A 12,630-nucleotide genomic window follows, 5' to 3' on the forward strand; every position below is an offset into this window, starting at 1 on the left:
GAGGGGAGCGGAGTGGCGGGTCCCCTCTCTTTTCCACTCTGTCTTTTAAAGCTTTCGGAAAGTTTTGTCCCCCCCGTGCCGTCAGGCGGGGCTCCGGGCAGGGCTGAGCCCTTTAAGTTTCTCCCGAGGGCGCCGGGTCGGAGCAACTTTTCCCCGCTCCGACTTTCCCGGGGGCCGTGCGGGAGAAAGGCGAGGAGGAGCTCGCTTCGGGGGAGGGGGAGATGCAGCCGGGGCGTGGGTAAGCCGCTCCCTTCTCCTTCCTCCTCCTCCTCCTCCTCCTCCCCGCTGGGCTGCTCCAGTCTGGCGGAGGCGGCCGCTGCCTCCGGCCGGAGCCGCCGCACTTGGGAAGCGTCTCCCGGTGCTGCCGGGATGGGGACGCCGCTGGCGGCTCCCGGATCGCTGCTGCTGCTCCTCCTGGCCGGCACGGCGGGGCTCTGCCGGGCTCTGTTCTCCCTCCCGCTCCGGGTGTCCCACCCCGCCGCCCCCGCCGGGTCCCCGCCCGCCCCGGTGGTGCTGAGGCCGGGCAGCGGCAGCCGGCCCCAGGAGGATGCCCCGGGGGCTGCGGACGGCTTGGCCTTGGCCTCGGATCCCGGCGGCAGCCTCAACTTTTTAGCCATGGTGGAGAACCTTCAGGGCGACTCCGGCCGGGGTTACTACCTGGAGATGCTGATCGGGACCCCGGCGCAGGCGGTAGGAGCGGGCCGGGGGCTGCGGGCCGGGGGCGCTGGCAGGGATGGGGAGGAGGGTGCACAACTTGTCCTGGGGTGGGAGAGACTCCGACGCAACTTTGTCCCGGTGCTCGGCGCTGGCGCCTCCTCCCTTCCCCTTTCTCCCCCTCCCTTCCCTTCCCGGGAGACGCGGCCGCTGCCCGGGAGCGGAGACTTTGCCCGGCCGGCGGGGACGGGAGAAGGGAGAGGAGCATCCCCCGCCTGCCCTGTCCTGTCCTGCCCCTTTCCTGCCCGGGAAATCCGCGGATCTGCTCCTCAAGGCTCTCTTTTAGGCTGTGTCACGGCGCTCGGATCCGAAGCGAGTCGCTCTGCCAGTGGAACTGACCGTGTTTTAGAGACAGAGGGTGCTTTTTTTATTTTTTCCTTTGCTTTTTTAAGCTGCTCTGCGTCGTGATTGGGTGCTTTGGTAGATTCTTCCCGGTGCTCCCGGGAGAATCGCTCGGCATCTTCCTGCTAAACTAAGTGATGGCTGGGCACAGGCAGCCCCTCCTGTCGGGAATCCAGGGGTTGCTCATTAAACGGGGCAAAGAACGTGTGTGTGCTGAATATTGTTTTCAGATACTGAATATTGTTTTCGTATACTGAATATTGTTTTCAGACAAACCACGTTGCCTTGGCTCTTCCCTCTCTGCCTCCACCAGTGTGGCTGAAGTTTGTTTCGGGATGTGGTTTTGTTTTTTGGTTTTTTTTTTTTTTTTTTTTTTTTTTTCTCTTTCATCTGTGTCATGAGATCCCAGGAGGAGCGGTGCTGCTGGGGATGACTAGTCAGCTGAGTGGGGATTAATTTCCTCTGAGCCCTCGGGGCTTTCCTCCAGAACTTTGTGTGTTTGCTTCAGGAGTTTGTCCTTAGGTTCCCCAGTGCAGACAGAAAAAAAAAAAAAAAAAAAAAAAAAAAAAAAAAAAAAAAAAAAAAATCTTTATTCTCCTGCTTAACTCCCCTACGTAATAAAAAGCCAATGAATGCCAAAATGCGCAGCCAATGGGGAGGGTTCAGCCCTCATTGCATTTTTTGGACGTCTGTGAGCTCTTTCTTTTCTTGCCCCTCGAATGTGAGAGGATTTGCCACATCGTCTCTCTAATCAAAAGGTATCAATACATGCATTGAGAAAGGCTGGCATTGTTTTAGGATCAATAAATAGAGGGGTTTTTTTAAAAAAAACCCATTAACTATGTCTGACATATGAAGGTGTGGCCCAGTAGCCACAGAGGCCACGAAATAATTTTTCCTCCGTGTTGACTGATGCATATTTGACTAGTTCTGTTAGTGTGACGTGGTGTGTGCTTCATAACTCCAGGGAACATTCAAGCATTCAGTGTTGGCTTCTGCCATAATCGAGGCACCAGATTTGATTGGACTAATCACCCAATTCAGCATGTCTTAGATGAAAAAAGATAACTTCTGGTAGGAAAAGTCACTATCGGGCATATTATCTCCTTACATGTCTAGAGGGATTCTGAAATGGGAAGAAATGGAGAAGGAAAAATGTGACAGGCCTTTAATAATGTGACTGGAGGTCTAAGAGGGAGAAATGTGCTGCCCTCAGTACACCCAGAGGCTTCACTTATGCTTAACAGCTCGTATCACTTGTGTTACAGGTGATGGAAGGTTTCAGCTAGACTTGCCTCTGATTTTTATTTTTTCCACATGAAAAAAAAACATGCTTCGGATCTGATTGCAAAGCTTTTGCTATTTTGAACTAGTTCTGACTTCTTGCAAAGTTAATTATTTTAAAGACTACCATTGGTTTAGCACATGTGAGGTTTTATTCACAAGCAGAACCCACTGAGGTTGTAAGTAAGGTTATAAATGCTTGTTTCCCAAATCAGATCTTGGTGTGTAATGACTCAGTGGAGTGCAGTTAGAATTTATTCTATACTTTTGATGAGGATGAATTTGTTATCTCATTCCCTGCCTGAAACCAGAAGACTTAAAGATCACAAATGTACTTGCTGTTTTTCTGCTTTGCAACGAGTAGTATAAAGCTACAAAGCTGCTACTGTTGAATGTTTCACATGCTGCTACTAAAAGAAAGTGTCTGGATAGTGCCAAGCGTTGGATTGTGTTAAACTCCTTGGGCAAGTCGTTTCATGGAGCTGGGAGTGGGCTGTGCATGATGGTGTAGAAAAGGAAAATCTTTTCCTGATTTAAACGCTCCTCCCAAGCCTGACTTCGCTTCACGTCAGAAACTGCGCTGCAAAGCGGTGCTTGGACACCTTCCTTTGCTCTTGCACCCCTCCAGCTGGGGATTTCCCAGCTCCCTGCCCCAGGCAGGCCTGTCCCAGGACTGCCAGCCCAGGGAGCAGGAGCTCTGCCCTGACATTTTGCCAAGGAGGAAGGAGGATGCTGGCAGCGAAAAGCGCCAGAGCAGCGCGGCCACGATTCTGCGCTCTCGGAGCAGGAACATGGATGGCACAGCTGCTGCTCTGCTCTGGAGCAGAGAGGGGATGGGGAAATGCTCACAGGGTGCTGGAGCCTGTGACCATGACCAGTTAGCAGGCTGTGAGAAGAGGAACCAGATTTGATGTCGTGGTTACGGCAGCGTGATGGTGCCCAGTGACTTCGGGAGCGTGTGTGCGTCAAGTGTTGGAAGCTGCTGTGCCAGAACGGGGAATGAACATTTGTGAAAGGCTTCAGCACTACAGGCCCTGCTTTACTGCTCAGCTGCATTTTTTAGAAATTTTTCCCTTTTTAATTTATGTTCTTGGAAGGAAGCTACTATGACAGAATTTCGTTTTTCAGGTCATTTAAGGCATACTTTTTTGGCTTTCGTTCCAATTCTGATTTGTCATGTAGCAGATAAACACAGCACAGAGCTGCGATTCACAATGGCAGTTCTGAAACACTTGTTCTGACGGTACAAAAATAGAGCAGCTGTGTGAAGTCAAAATTTATTTTACTTCCAAGACAGGAAACTTCAGTGCAGTCAATCCAGTTTTGCAAGGTGTTTGCAGCCAAAGTGTTTCTGATCATTTCCAGTTTTATGATACAGTATCCTTCCTAATCCTATCAGATCTCCAGACCAGCTACCAGGTCGGTGTCAAATGTTATTACTCCCACTAATTCTTATTCATTCACTTGTAGACCTACTTAAGAATTATGTGAAAGGTGAAAACAGTCTATTGTATTGAAGGGTGTGATATATTTGTCCCTTCTTTCACGGATGTATTATTATGTGTCCTATTCCTGATGGATTATGTGCTTTATACCTGTTTTCTTCCAGTTCCAGATTTAAATAAGAGGTGGCAAGGGCCCAATATGAATTGTGTGCAGTGTTCTTAGCTATTTCTTTGAATAATCTGATGGAATTCCTTTGCTCTATCTTTTATTATTTTGCCTACCCTCAGATTATAAGCCCTGTGAGAAATTGAATCAAAGATAATTTAGGGGGTTTTGCTATCTGCACTGTAGTTCTCTTCATATTAATTTTGTCTCTCCTACAAGCTTTTGACCAAAAGAATAGTCAAACTCTTAAAAAAAACTCATGTTTTTCACAGCTTTCTTGAAGTCCATCTGGACTGCATTGAATGTTTGCAGGGACAGTACCATTGCTTTATCTTGCCTTTGGTACGAGGTGGTGGTGGTCCTGCTGATCCCACTGCATTTCCAAGCTATGTTTTTATGGACATCAGGTAAATGTTATTCCTACAACTTCTCTGTGAAAGAGAGGCCTGGTGTATGGCCCCTGAGAGCTCCAGTTCTGATGAAGAGGATCCAACTTGTGCTCTGAATGCCACAGCTCCTTCCTTTCAGTGCCAGTTTTTCATTCTGTTCACGGAGAGGCTTTTCTATATCTGCTGTTTATCCTAATGGCAGTTTGTTCTGTGCACGGGGTGAGCAAAAACCCCTTCTATAAACTTGCTCCCAAGTTTTAAGGTCAGGGTGGATGTTGGGTCTAACGGCCTCTGCTGCAGAACACAAACTTCAGTTCCCACATAATTGGTGGGAAGGTTATCTTGCCTTCCATTTCTTCCAGCTATTAAAGAAGGGAATGATAAAGAAGGATATGTATTAAGTACCTCTAGCGTGTCACGGACTCAGAATTTATGGCTTCGTGTTTTGAAGGTGATGTACACACACATTAACAAGTTCTGAACTTGCAGCCATTATCCCTTAATTGGTGGTAGCTCTCATTCCTTGAGTGTCGGAAGGAATGGAGATGTGAGGAAAGATTCAACTGCTCTTACAATCTGATTTCTGGTGCTGTGCTGTTCCCCAGCAAGCTCAGCTCTGCTTTCTTAATTTTGCTGAAAAGGGGCTCATTGTCTTTCTAGATACGAGGATTTTTAAAATTTTTAAAATGTGATCTTTCTTTGTTCAAATATCAGAAGGCAGGTTCCATCTCAAGTCTCTTTTTCTTTTTTTTTTTTTTAACAATTACTTAAGTCTTTTGTATTTATTTTTGAGTGCTTTATGAAAGCTGAAAAAACAAAAGGCTGAGAAACAAAAGCAAGTTCTATGGTGTATTGGAGTGTTTTGAGATGGCAGCATCAAAATCCCTCCAGATGTGTCTAGTGGAAATAGTAATGAAATGCAAAATATTCCCGTTTTTAAATGGTGATTTGAGTCTAATTTGGTTGTTGTTGTTGTTGGATACCTGCAAAATAAAAAGGATAAGAACCTGGCAGTTGTAATTCAGGACTAATACAGTGGACAGCTGTGGTCTGACGTGCTGTGATGTGTTTTTCACCCAAGACATGGAAGCAAACCAGATCTGGGCTGACCAAAAAGTCCCTGCCTTTAAAAATTAGCATTCTAACACCTTCTTCCATCCAAAATTAGCCCTGGCAAAAGGGACTGTGTGGAGGTAGTAGAGCCTGTACTCTAGAAATAACCCAAAATACGAGTGCTAATTACACTGAATGGAAGAGGCTCACCATGGTCATTTCTCAGGACATGCTGATCTCCCAGAGTCAGGGATTACAGCCCCATTAACTGTACCTTTAAAGGTGCTTTATCCTCTTCAGAGAAGTGATGGGAGCTTTATTATCCAGGGTCTCTGGTTGTGGCAGTCCTAAATTCACATCCTGGTGGGTTGGGGCAGAAGAGCTGTTGTGAGGAGCAGAGGTGGTGGAAATAAGTGTCAGGCTTACATTTTTTTACCACTTTGCATTTCATTCCTTATCAAGGAAAAAGCATCAGTTAAATCTGGAAAGAGGAAAGTAGAGGGCGAGCAAATAATTGTTTTGCCTGAATCAAGTGTAAATTAGTTTTGGGATTTGAGGTAGAAATGAGATGAAAATGAAACAGTGGACGAAAGAAAGCCCGAGTGGAATTTCCATGTGTTTGCTTCATTTGGATTATTAAGGAAGAAATCTTTTTCTTCTTGTTTGGGTTTTTGTTTTGTGGGATTTTTTTCCCTTTTCCCTCCCCCTCTCTAACTAGAGGACTGTGAGCTCTGGGGATTGCATGTGGCAAGACAGATTTAAAAGCCACTACACCTTGCAGGGGTCTTCATTTTCTTGAAGAGCACTTACGACTTCGAGTGTACGTGAGGACACCTCAGCTATTACATTGCCTCCGCATATTATTATCTTTGAAATTTCCTCACTCAGTATAAGTGAAACGAGTCTGACCTGAAGTGTTGTCTGGTCATTGTCAAGCACAGCTCTGTTTGAAAGAGGAAGCTGCTACAATGGCTCCCACGTGTGCCTCTCCAGCGGGACTCAGACAGACCCCTCTCCCCCTTCTCCTCCTGCCTGCAAAATACAGATTTAACCGTGCAAACAGCTCGTGTAAATAAGTGAAGGAACTTGTTGCTTGTATTTCAGCGTAGATTAGGGCTTGAGATCAAATCTTCAAAGTAAAGGAGGCAGCTCTCAGCTGCCTTTATAAAAGGAAGTGTTTTTTCCTGCTATTGACAGGCCCGTCCTACCTCTTGCTGCTTTCCAGCCTGGGTTTGGATTGGTAGATCCGAGCTGATGGAGCAAACACAGAACGTGTTCTGGGGTTGCTTTTACACCTGAATTTGTATCCATCAGCTCAGTGTCCTTCAAAGAACTTCAGCCAGCTCAGGACCAGATAGATCTTACTTAGGTAGATCTTACTTAGATAGATGTTACTTAGGTAGATCTTACTTAGATAGATGTTACTTTCCATTCTGCACGTCCCTCCATCACAGCCCGCGGCGCGACTGGATCACGATGTTGAGGAGCTGGGCTGGCAGGACCCACCAGGCTCACTGGGGGTGGTAACAGCCCAGCTGAGAGGAGAACCTCAGCAAGAGCAGCCCACTGTGCTTTTCCCTTGACTTGGAACACTCAGGGAGCTCCGTGACCACTGGCAGCACCTGAGGGATCTCGAGTCTGCACCAACGCCCAGCTTTGGTTTCACTGCGGTGGCACCCGTGGCACGGGGGATGCAGCAGCCTGGGATCACCTGAGAGCCTCACCAAGGAGCTCTGAAAACATCTCCCCTTCAGGGTGAAAGTTTGCCCACAGCAGCTGCTGCTGCCCACAGGCCCAGCCTGTTCAGCAGCCCTGCTCCAGGAGGGGCTGTCCCATGGACATCCCAGAGCAGCCACGTAGCAAAGTCAGCCCTGGAGCCTCCAGAGAGTCTCGGGCCAGAGTCAATGTTTGCTCCCTCTTTTGCCAAAGGCTGATAAAATAACACCTTTTCCCCCCTGTTCTCACTCTTCCCTCAGAGTTCTTCCCTCATTCTTTGTTTTGCCTGTCTTTCCTACTGCCCTGGATGACTTTTTTATGTCTGAATATTTTATGGGGAGGGCAGCTGGGGACAAATGTTCTAGACTTTTATTTTGGTTTTTTTTCTCAGAGTCCTTCTCTAACAGATGAAACCTGTGGGGTGTCAGGGGGAGGGAATTTGAGGAAAACAAGCTAGATGGGGGAAAATGATCTTATTTGAGTGAAAATTACAATTCACTGAATACAATTAATGTGTCATAATTAGGCCCTTTTGGAGGGAATCTGTTAAGACAGTAATTGCACTCTGTAATCCTTTTTTCCCCCTACTGCTGCTTACTAATAATTTGATATTGTGAAAAACAAATTACTTGTAGATTTTGTCCTCTTTGCTCAGCTTGTGAGTACTAAAATTAGTTGATTTTATTTAGCTTTATGGTTGGCTTACTTTTGTACCTATTTACTAGCAAAAACTGCTGTTAAGTTGATTGCATGTGTTCAGGGAAAATGCTGGTCTCACGTCCTAGTCTGGTCTAATTTTAAAAGAGGAAAGGTATTAATGCTGCAGTAACACTTGGTAAGCTTCTCCTCCCTAAATACAGAGAAGAATCCATCCTTAGGGATTCAAAACTCCAAAACTGGCATTTTTGCTTTAAAGAAAAAGACAAGACAACTCAAGAACTGAGAGTCACCTTTCCACTTGAGGGAGGGATTAAAGGCCAGCTCCTGCCATTTGACAGGGGAGAAATAATTGGATGCTTTTGGCAGCCATCTCTCAGATAATTCCTTGATATTTGTGAGTGGATCTGCCTGTGAAAGTGGCTCTTAGAAGAGCACCTTGGAGCCCACCTAGTGCTCAGGCTCAGGTCAGGGCCAGATGTGAAGATTTTTTCACCACCCAGGCTCTTTCTGCTTCCTACTTTGCTTCCATAAGAAGCTTCATGCCAGAGGAGATCAGGATTTGGGGTTTCTGCAGGAACACAAGGCTTACCTGCTTTGTCATCACATGGAAGCTTGGGTCCTGCATGTGCCAGCTTGAAAATGTTATTGTGGCGTTCGGGAAGAAAAGAATTTGAAGAATGCCTTTGGCAGCAATAGTTTTGGCATAGAAAATAAAATACTGGGATGTTTTGTTTTGACTGAAGGATTTGGATCTGTTTTCAAAATTGTGACATTGTGAAATCTCAAGGGAGGTTTTTTTCCTCCTTTTTTTTTTCTGTGTAAATAGAAACTTTACTTCCAAAATTCCATTATGATACCTGCTGATACAGAAATCTTGACTACCACTGTCTGCAGAATAAGAAATTAGGAGCTGTAGCATCTTTTCAAGGCCAGGTTGGATGGGGCTTGTAGCAACCTGGTCTAGTGGAAGGTTCCCTGCCCGTGGCAGGGGGTTGGAATGAGATGATTTTTGAGGTCCCTCCCAACCCAAACCATTCCATGATTCCATGATTTAAGCCAGAGCTTGAGCTCTTCAGGGCAGTACTGCTGTGCTGTTTAAGGTTTGGAAAGGCTGTGCTTTCATTCACTGTGCTGCCTGGTAGATGTCTGCTAGAGGAAAGAGTGAAGTGTGAGGCATGTCAGCAAATGATTCATCAATCCTACCTTTTTCTGTAACTAAAGAGATTTTTATTTAATTCATTCATTTTTATTTCTCAGCGACTCTCGGGTTGCAAATCAGGCAGAGGAAGTTCAAAGGTGGTCACACTTCCCAAAAGTCTGGGAGCTGCTGAAGCAATGGAACATCTGATGCAGTCACAGTGCTTCAGCTTAACTGTCAGAGAATAATCTTCTCATTACTTCTCAGAAGCAAAGTCCTTCAGGGGATAACACAAACATTTCACATTATCCAAAGTGCCAGATTTTTGCATTTGAGCTGCTGAGATAATGTGGGGGGTGGGGAAAGCTTACAGAATTTCTCAGGAGCTGTGTTTTTGATCGGTGGTGTGTGCTACATGTTCCAGCTAAAATTAACTTTTATTTGCACTCTGCTGACCCTTCAGGTTTACCTTGAATGACCTTTGGTGCCAGTGGGTGCTACCTGCAGCTTTTTGTCCAGGTTTGGGAGCTTTCCTCCATGGCAGGTGTGCACAACAGCATTTGCTGTTGCTGGTGGGCAAAAATCCACAATTCCAGTGCCCTGAGTACCATCAGCTCCAGTGGTATGAATAAAATGGTTTGGGTCGAAAGGGACCTTCAAGACCATCCAATTCCAGCTCCCATCACACAGAGAGTGATGTAACCCCTGGCCAGAGTAGAAGGAATTTGGATTGTTGCAGTGTGGAGGAATGGATTGTTGGGAGCTGTCTGACTATGTGCTGTTATGGTGTGTCCTGGCAGATTTTATCAACCCCAGAGCATAACAAAGTCCTTAAACTTCCTGCCCTACAAACTCAATCTGGTATCTGGAAATGAAGCTGTGTTCCTGCATGCCTCTGTGTTCTCCTGTGTAATCAAGATTTTTATAGTGGAACTTGGTTAACAATTGTAATGATGTATGAGCCACGGGCGAAGCTGGTTCATTTCCCAGAGCTGCTGCCTCCCCAGTATTAGCCAGGGGAAAGAGTAAAGTATGAATGTTTGAGAAGGAGAGAGAGAAATAAATGACTCCAAAGGCATAAAAACAGTGTTGCTTTCAAAAAAGGGATTTTTTTTTTAAAGCGTATCTTATTTCACTTGAGAATGAAAACTGCCTTTTAAATTCTCCTGCCAAATTTTTAAGTAAAAACATTAGAACAAATATTAATAAAAAGCTTGATTCTTATTTTTAATAAATCAAACACAGCATTATGACATTGCGAAACAGCTTTTTTTTCCCCTTTTCTTCTTTTTTTTTCTCCCAATCAAATAGTCCTTCCTGCTAATATGGAGTATAAAGCTGTTTTCTGTTTGTGCCTTTGAACTCCCTTGTATAATTCCAAGGAACACCCATGATGACAATCATAAACTCTGCTTGGCAATATCCTAAATAGGTCAGGTGCAATGGGGAGCAAGAGCCTTCTGCCTGTTGGATTCCCTTTATTAATTGCCAGGGAAATAAAACCACTGGAGTTACATCAGCTTGTTTGTGCTCTGAGCCCTGGGACTGCCTGTGCACATTCCTGTGGCCACCAAAGATGGCACGGAGCAGTGGGAAGCTGCCTGGCCCCACAGTTTTTCCCCAGAGATGTGGCACAACTTTTCTAACAGGAAACACAATCAGAACAACCAAATTGCAGTCTTTGTGCCTGACATAGATGAACTCGTGGGTTTTATCTTGATCTTTCCTTCCTTCCCTTGTCTGCACCAGCAGATCCAGTCATGTCCCTTTACCATCCTACCAGCCCCAGTAGGTGTGTGAAAGTGTGGGATGGTGGCTGTTCCTGGGCAGAAAGGGAGGAAAGAGGTGGGAGCTGCTATGACAGGTGAGGAAGAGGTGGTTCAAGGTAGTTAAGAGGGTGGGATTGCCCTTTTCAGGCTGACACACAACCCAGATCTCGTGTTAAATAAAATCTGGCAGTGCTGCAAATCGGGCAACTTGAAGAACAAGTCGTGACATTTTTATAAGCAGAGGTCATGCCTTGAAGTGCAGGGAGTGCATAGCTGGTTTTCCAAGGTGTGTGCTTGTTTATTCACCCCTCCATACCCAACTATCCTGGCTGATCCAGGGGTCTCACTGGGTGAACATGGGCATGTCTGTACTTCCCTGGCCTCCAGGATGGACAAGCTGCTTTCAGAGCCCTGAACTTGTCTTAAGCAGCAAGATGGATGTTCCCATGGCATCATATCCATTGACTTCCATGGTTTGAGAAGACTGGTTGCTTCACTGTTGTGGTGTGTGGAGAGAGAAAACCTGAAGGTTTTTCTTACCTTCTTTTCTGTTGTTAAGACTGGGATTAAATGCTCAAGAGATGCAGTTCGTGTTCAGACTTGGATGTTTATTAATTCTTATCTATGTTCCAGTCTCACAAGTTGTGAGCTCTAGCTAACAAAGTCAAAAATGGCTCCCTCTCTAACTCTTTCCAAGGTCTTTTAAGCCCAAATTGTCCAATTATGAAATGACACCTAAATAATTTTGACTTTTAACCCAATAACCAACCACCCATGGCCCCAATGCAGATTTTTCAACCCAATTACAAAATACCACCCAGACCCACGAAGAAGAAGGTGGAAAGAAGGACTCAGCCTTCACCCTAAATCCTCCATCTTGCTTTACATGTATTACTATATTCTAAAACCTTAAATTCTAAGTTTTCCACCCTGTGATATCACACACTTCTATTCAAACTCCACACCCACAATCCCAGTGCTGTCACTCAATTTTGGAAGCCTTTTCCATGGCCTCAGGTCAATGCAGTGTTTTCTTGGGGGTCAGTGCCTGTCAGCACAGAAAGCCTAAAATTCTCAGTGCCCAGAATTCCAACAAAAACCCAGGGAAAACTTGCTCCCTTTGGGTTTGTTACAGCGTTTGAGGAGAACAGACTGGAAAATGTCTCTAAGCATTCCGTGTCCTTGAAGAGAAGCACTAAGAAAACATGAGGAGGAATTCCTGAAAGCTGCAGGAAGTGCAGCCAGCAGGAAGCTCTAATGAGTGGTGCCCCACAGTGTGGGGATGGAAGTGCTGCTGGGAAGAAGAGCTCATTCCAGGGAGAACGGATAGACCTGATGAGTCAGGAGTGTCCTGCTTTCACCTCTCCTCCTCACAGCTCTCCAGGCTTTGAAAAACCTTTGCTAACAAACATTTGTCTCCAAAACCAGCATCTTGGCAGAGGAGGGGGGTGGGGGAAAACCTGGAAAGAATCGTGTCACTACAAGAGCGAGGTGAAAGGGGGAGGAGAGGTAAGAGATCAGACCTGGCGTGCAGCCTTCTGAAAAATCTGGTTTTTCTCACTGCTGTCCTGTGAGTTTCATTTTCTTTCTATCTGCCTCTGAAATACAGCCTGAAATACAGCCTTTTTTTTTTTTTTTTCCAAAGTTATTCACTGCCTTCAAATCACAGAAATACGGAATGACTTGGGTTGGAAGAGAACTTCAAGATCATCCAGTTCCACCCCTGCCATGAGCAGGGACACCTTCCACTGTCCCAGGTTTCTCCAAGCCCCAGTGTCCAGCCTGGCCTTGGGCACTGCCAGGGATGGGGCATCCAAAACTTCTCTGGGCACCCTGTGCCAGGGCCTCCTCACCCTCCAGGGAAGAAGTTTTCCCTAATATCCCACCTAATCCTACTCTCTTTCAGTTTGAAGCTATTCCCCATGTTCTTGTAAAGAGTCTCTCTAAGAAACAA

General features: G+C 46.0%; 1 protein-coding gene across 1 annotated transcript in view; it reads left to right on the forward strand.

Moving 5' to 3' along the window:
• Window positions 1-221: 221 nt before the first annotated feature.
• The window catches only part of BACE2 (beta-secretase 2), a gene marked incomplete at its 5' end in the record, with an annotated part of 51,413 nt that continues 39,004 nt past the window's right edge, over window positions 222-12,630 (forward strand). The window contains 3 exon segments of the mRNA XM_083855850.1: window positions 222-239; window positions 243-304; window positions 306-690. Of these exon segments, the coding sequence (XP_083711976.1) occupies window positions 222-239; window positions 243-304; window positions 306-690 (465 nt within the window).

The sequence above is a fragment of the Zosterops lateralis genome, assembly GCF_965231275.1.
Source record: "Zosterops lateralis genome assembly, chromosome: 2".
In the NCBI taxonomy this organism is placed as follows: domain Eukaryota; kingdom Metazoa; phylum Chordata; class Aves; order Passeriformes; family Zosteropidae; genus Zosterops; species Zosterops lateralis.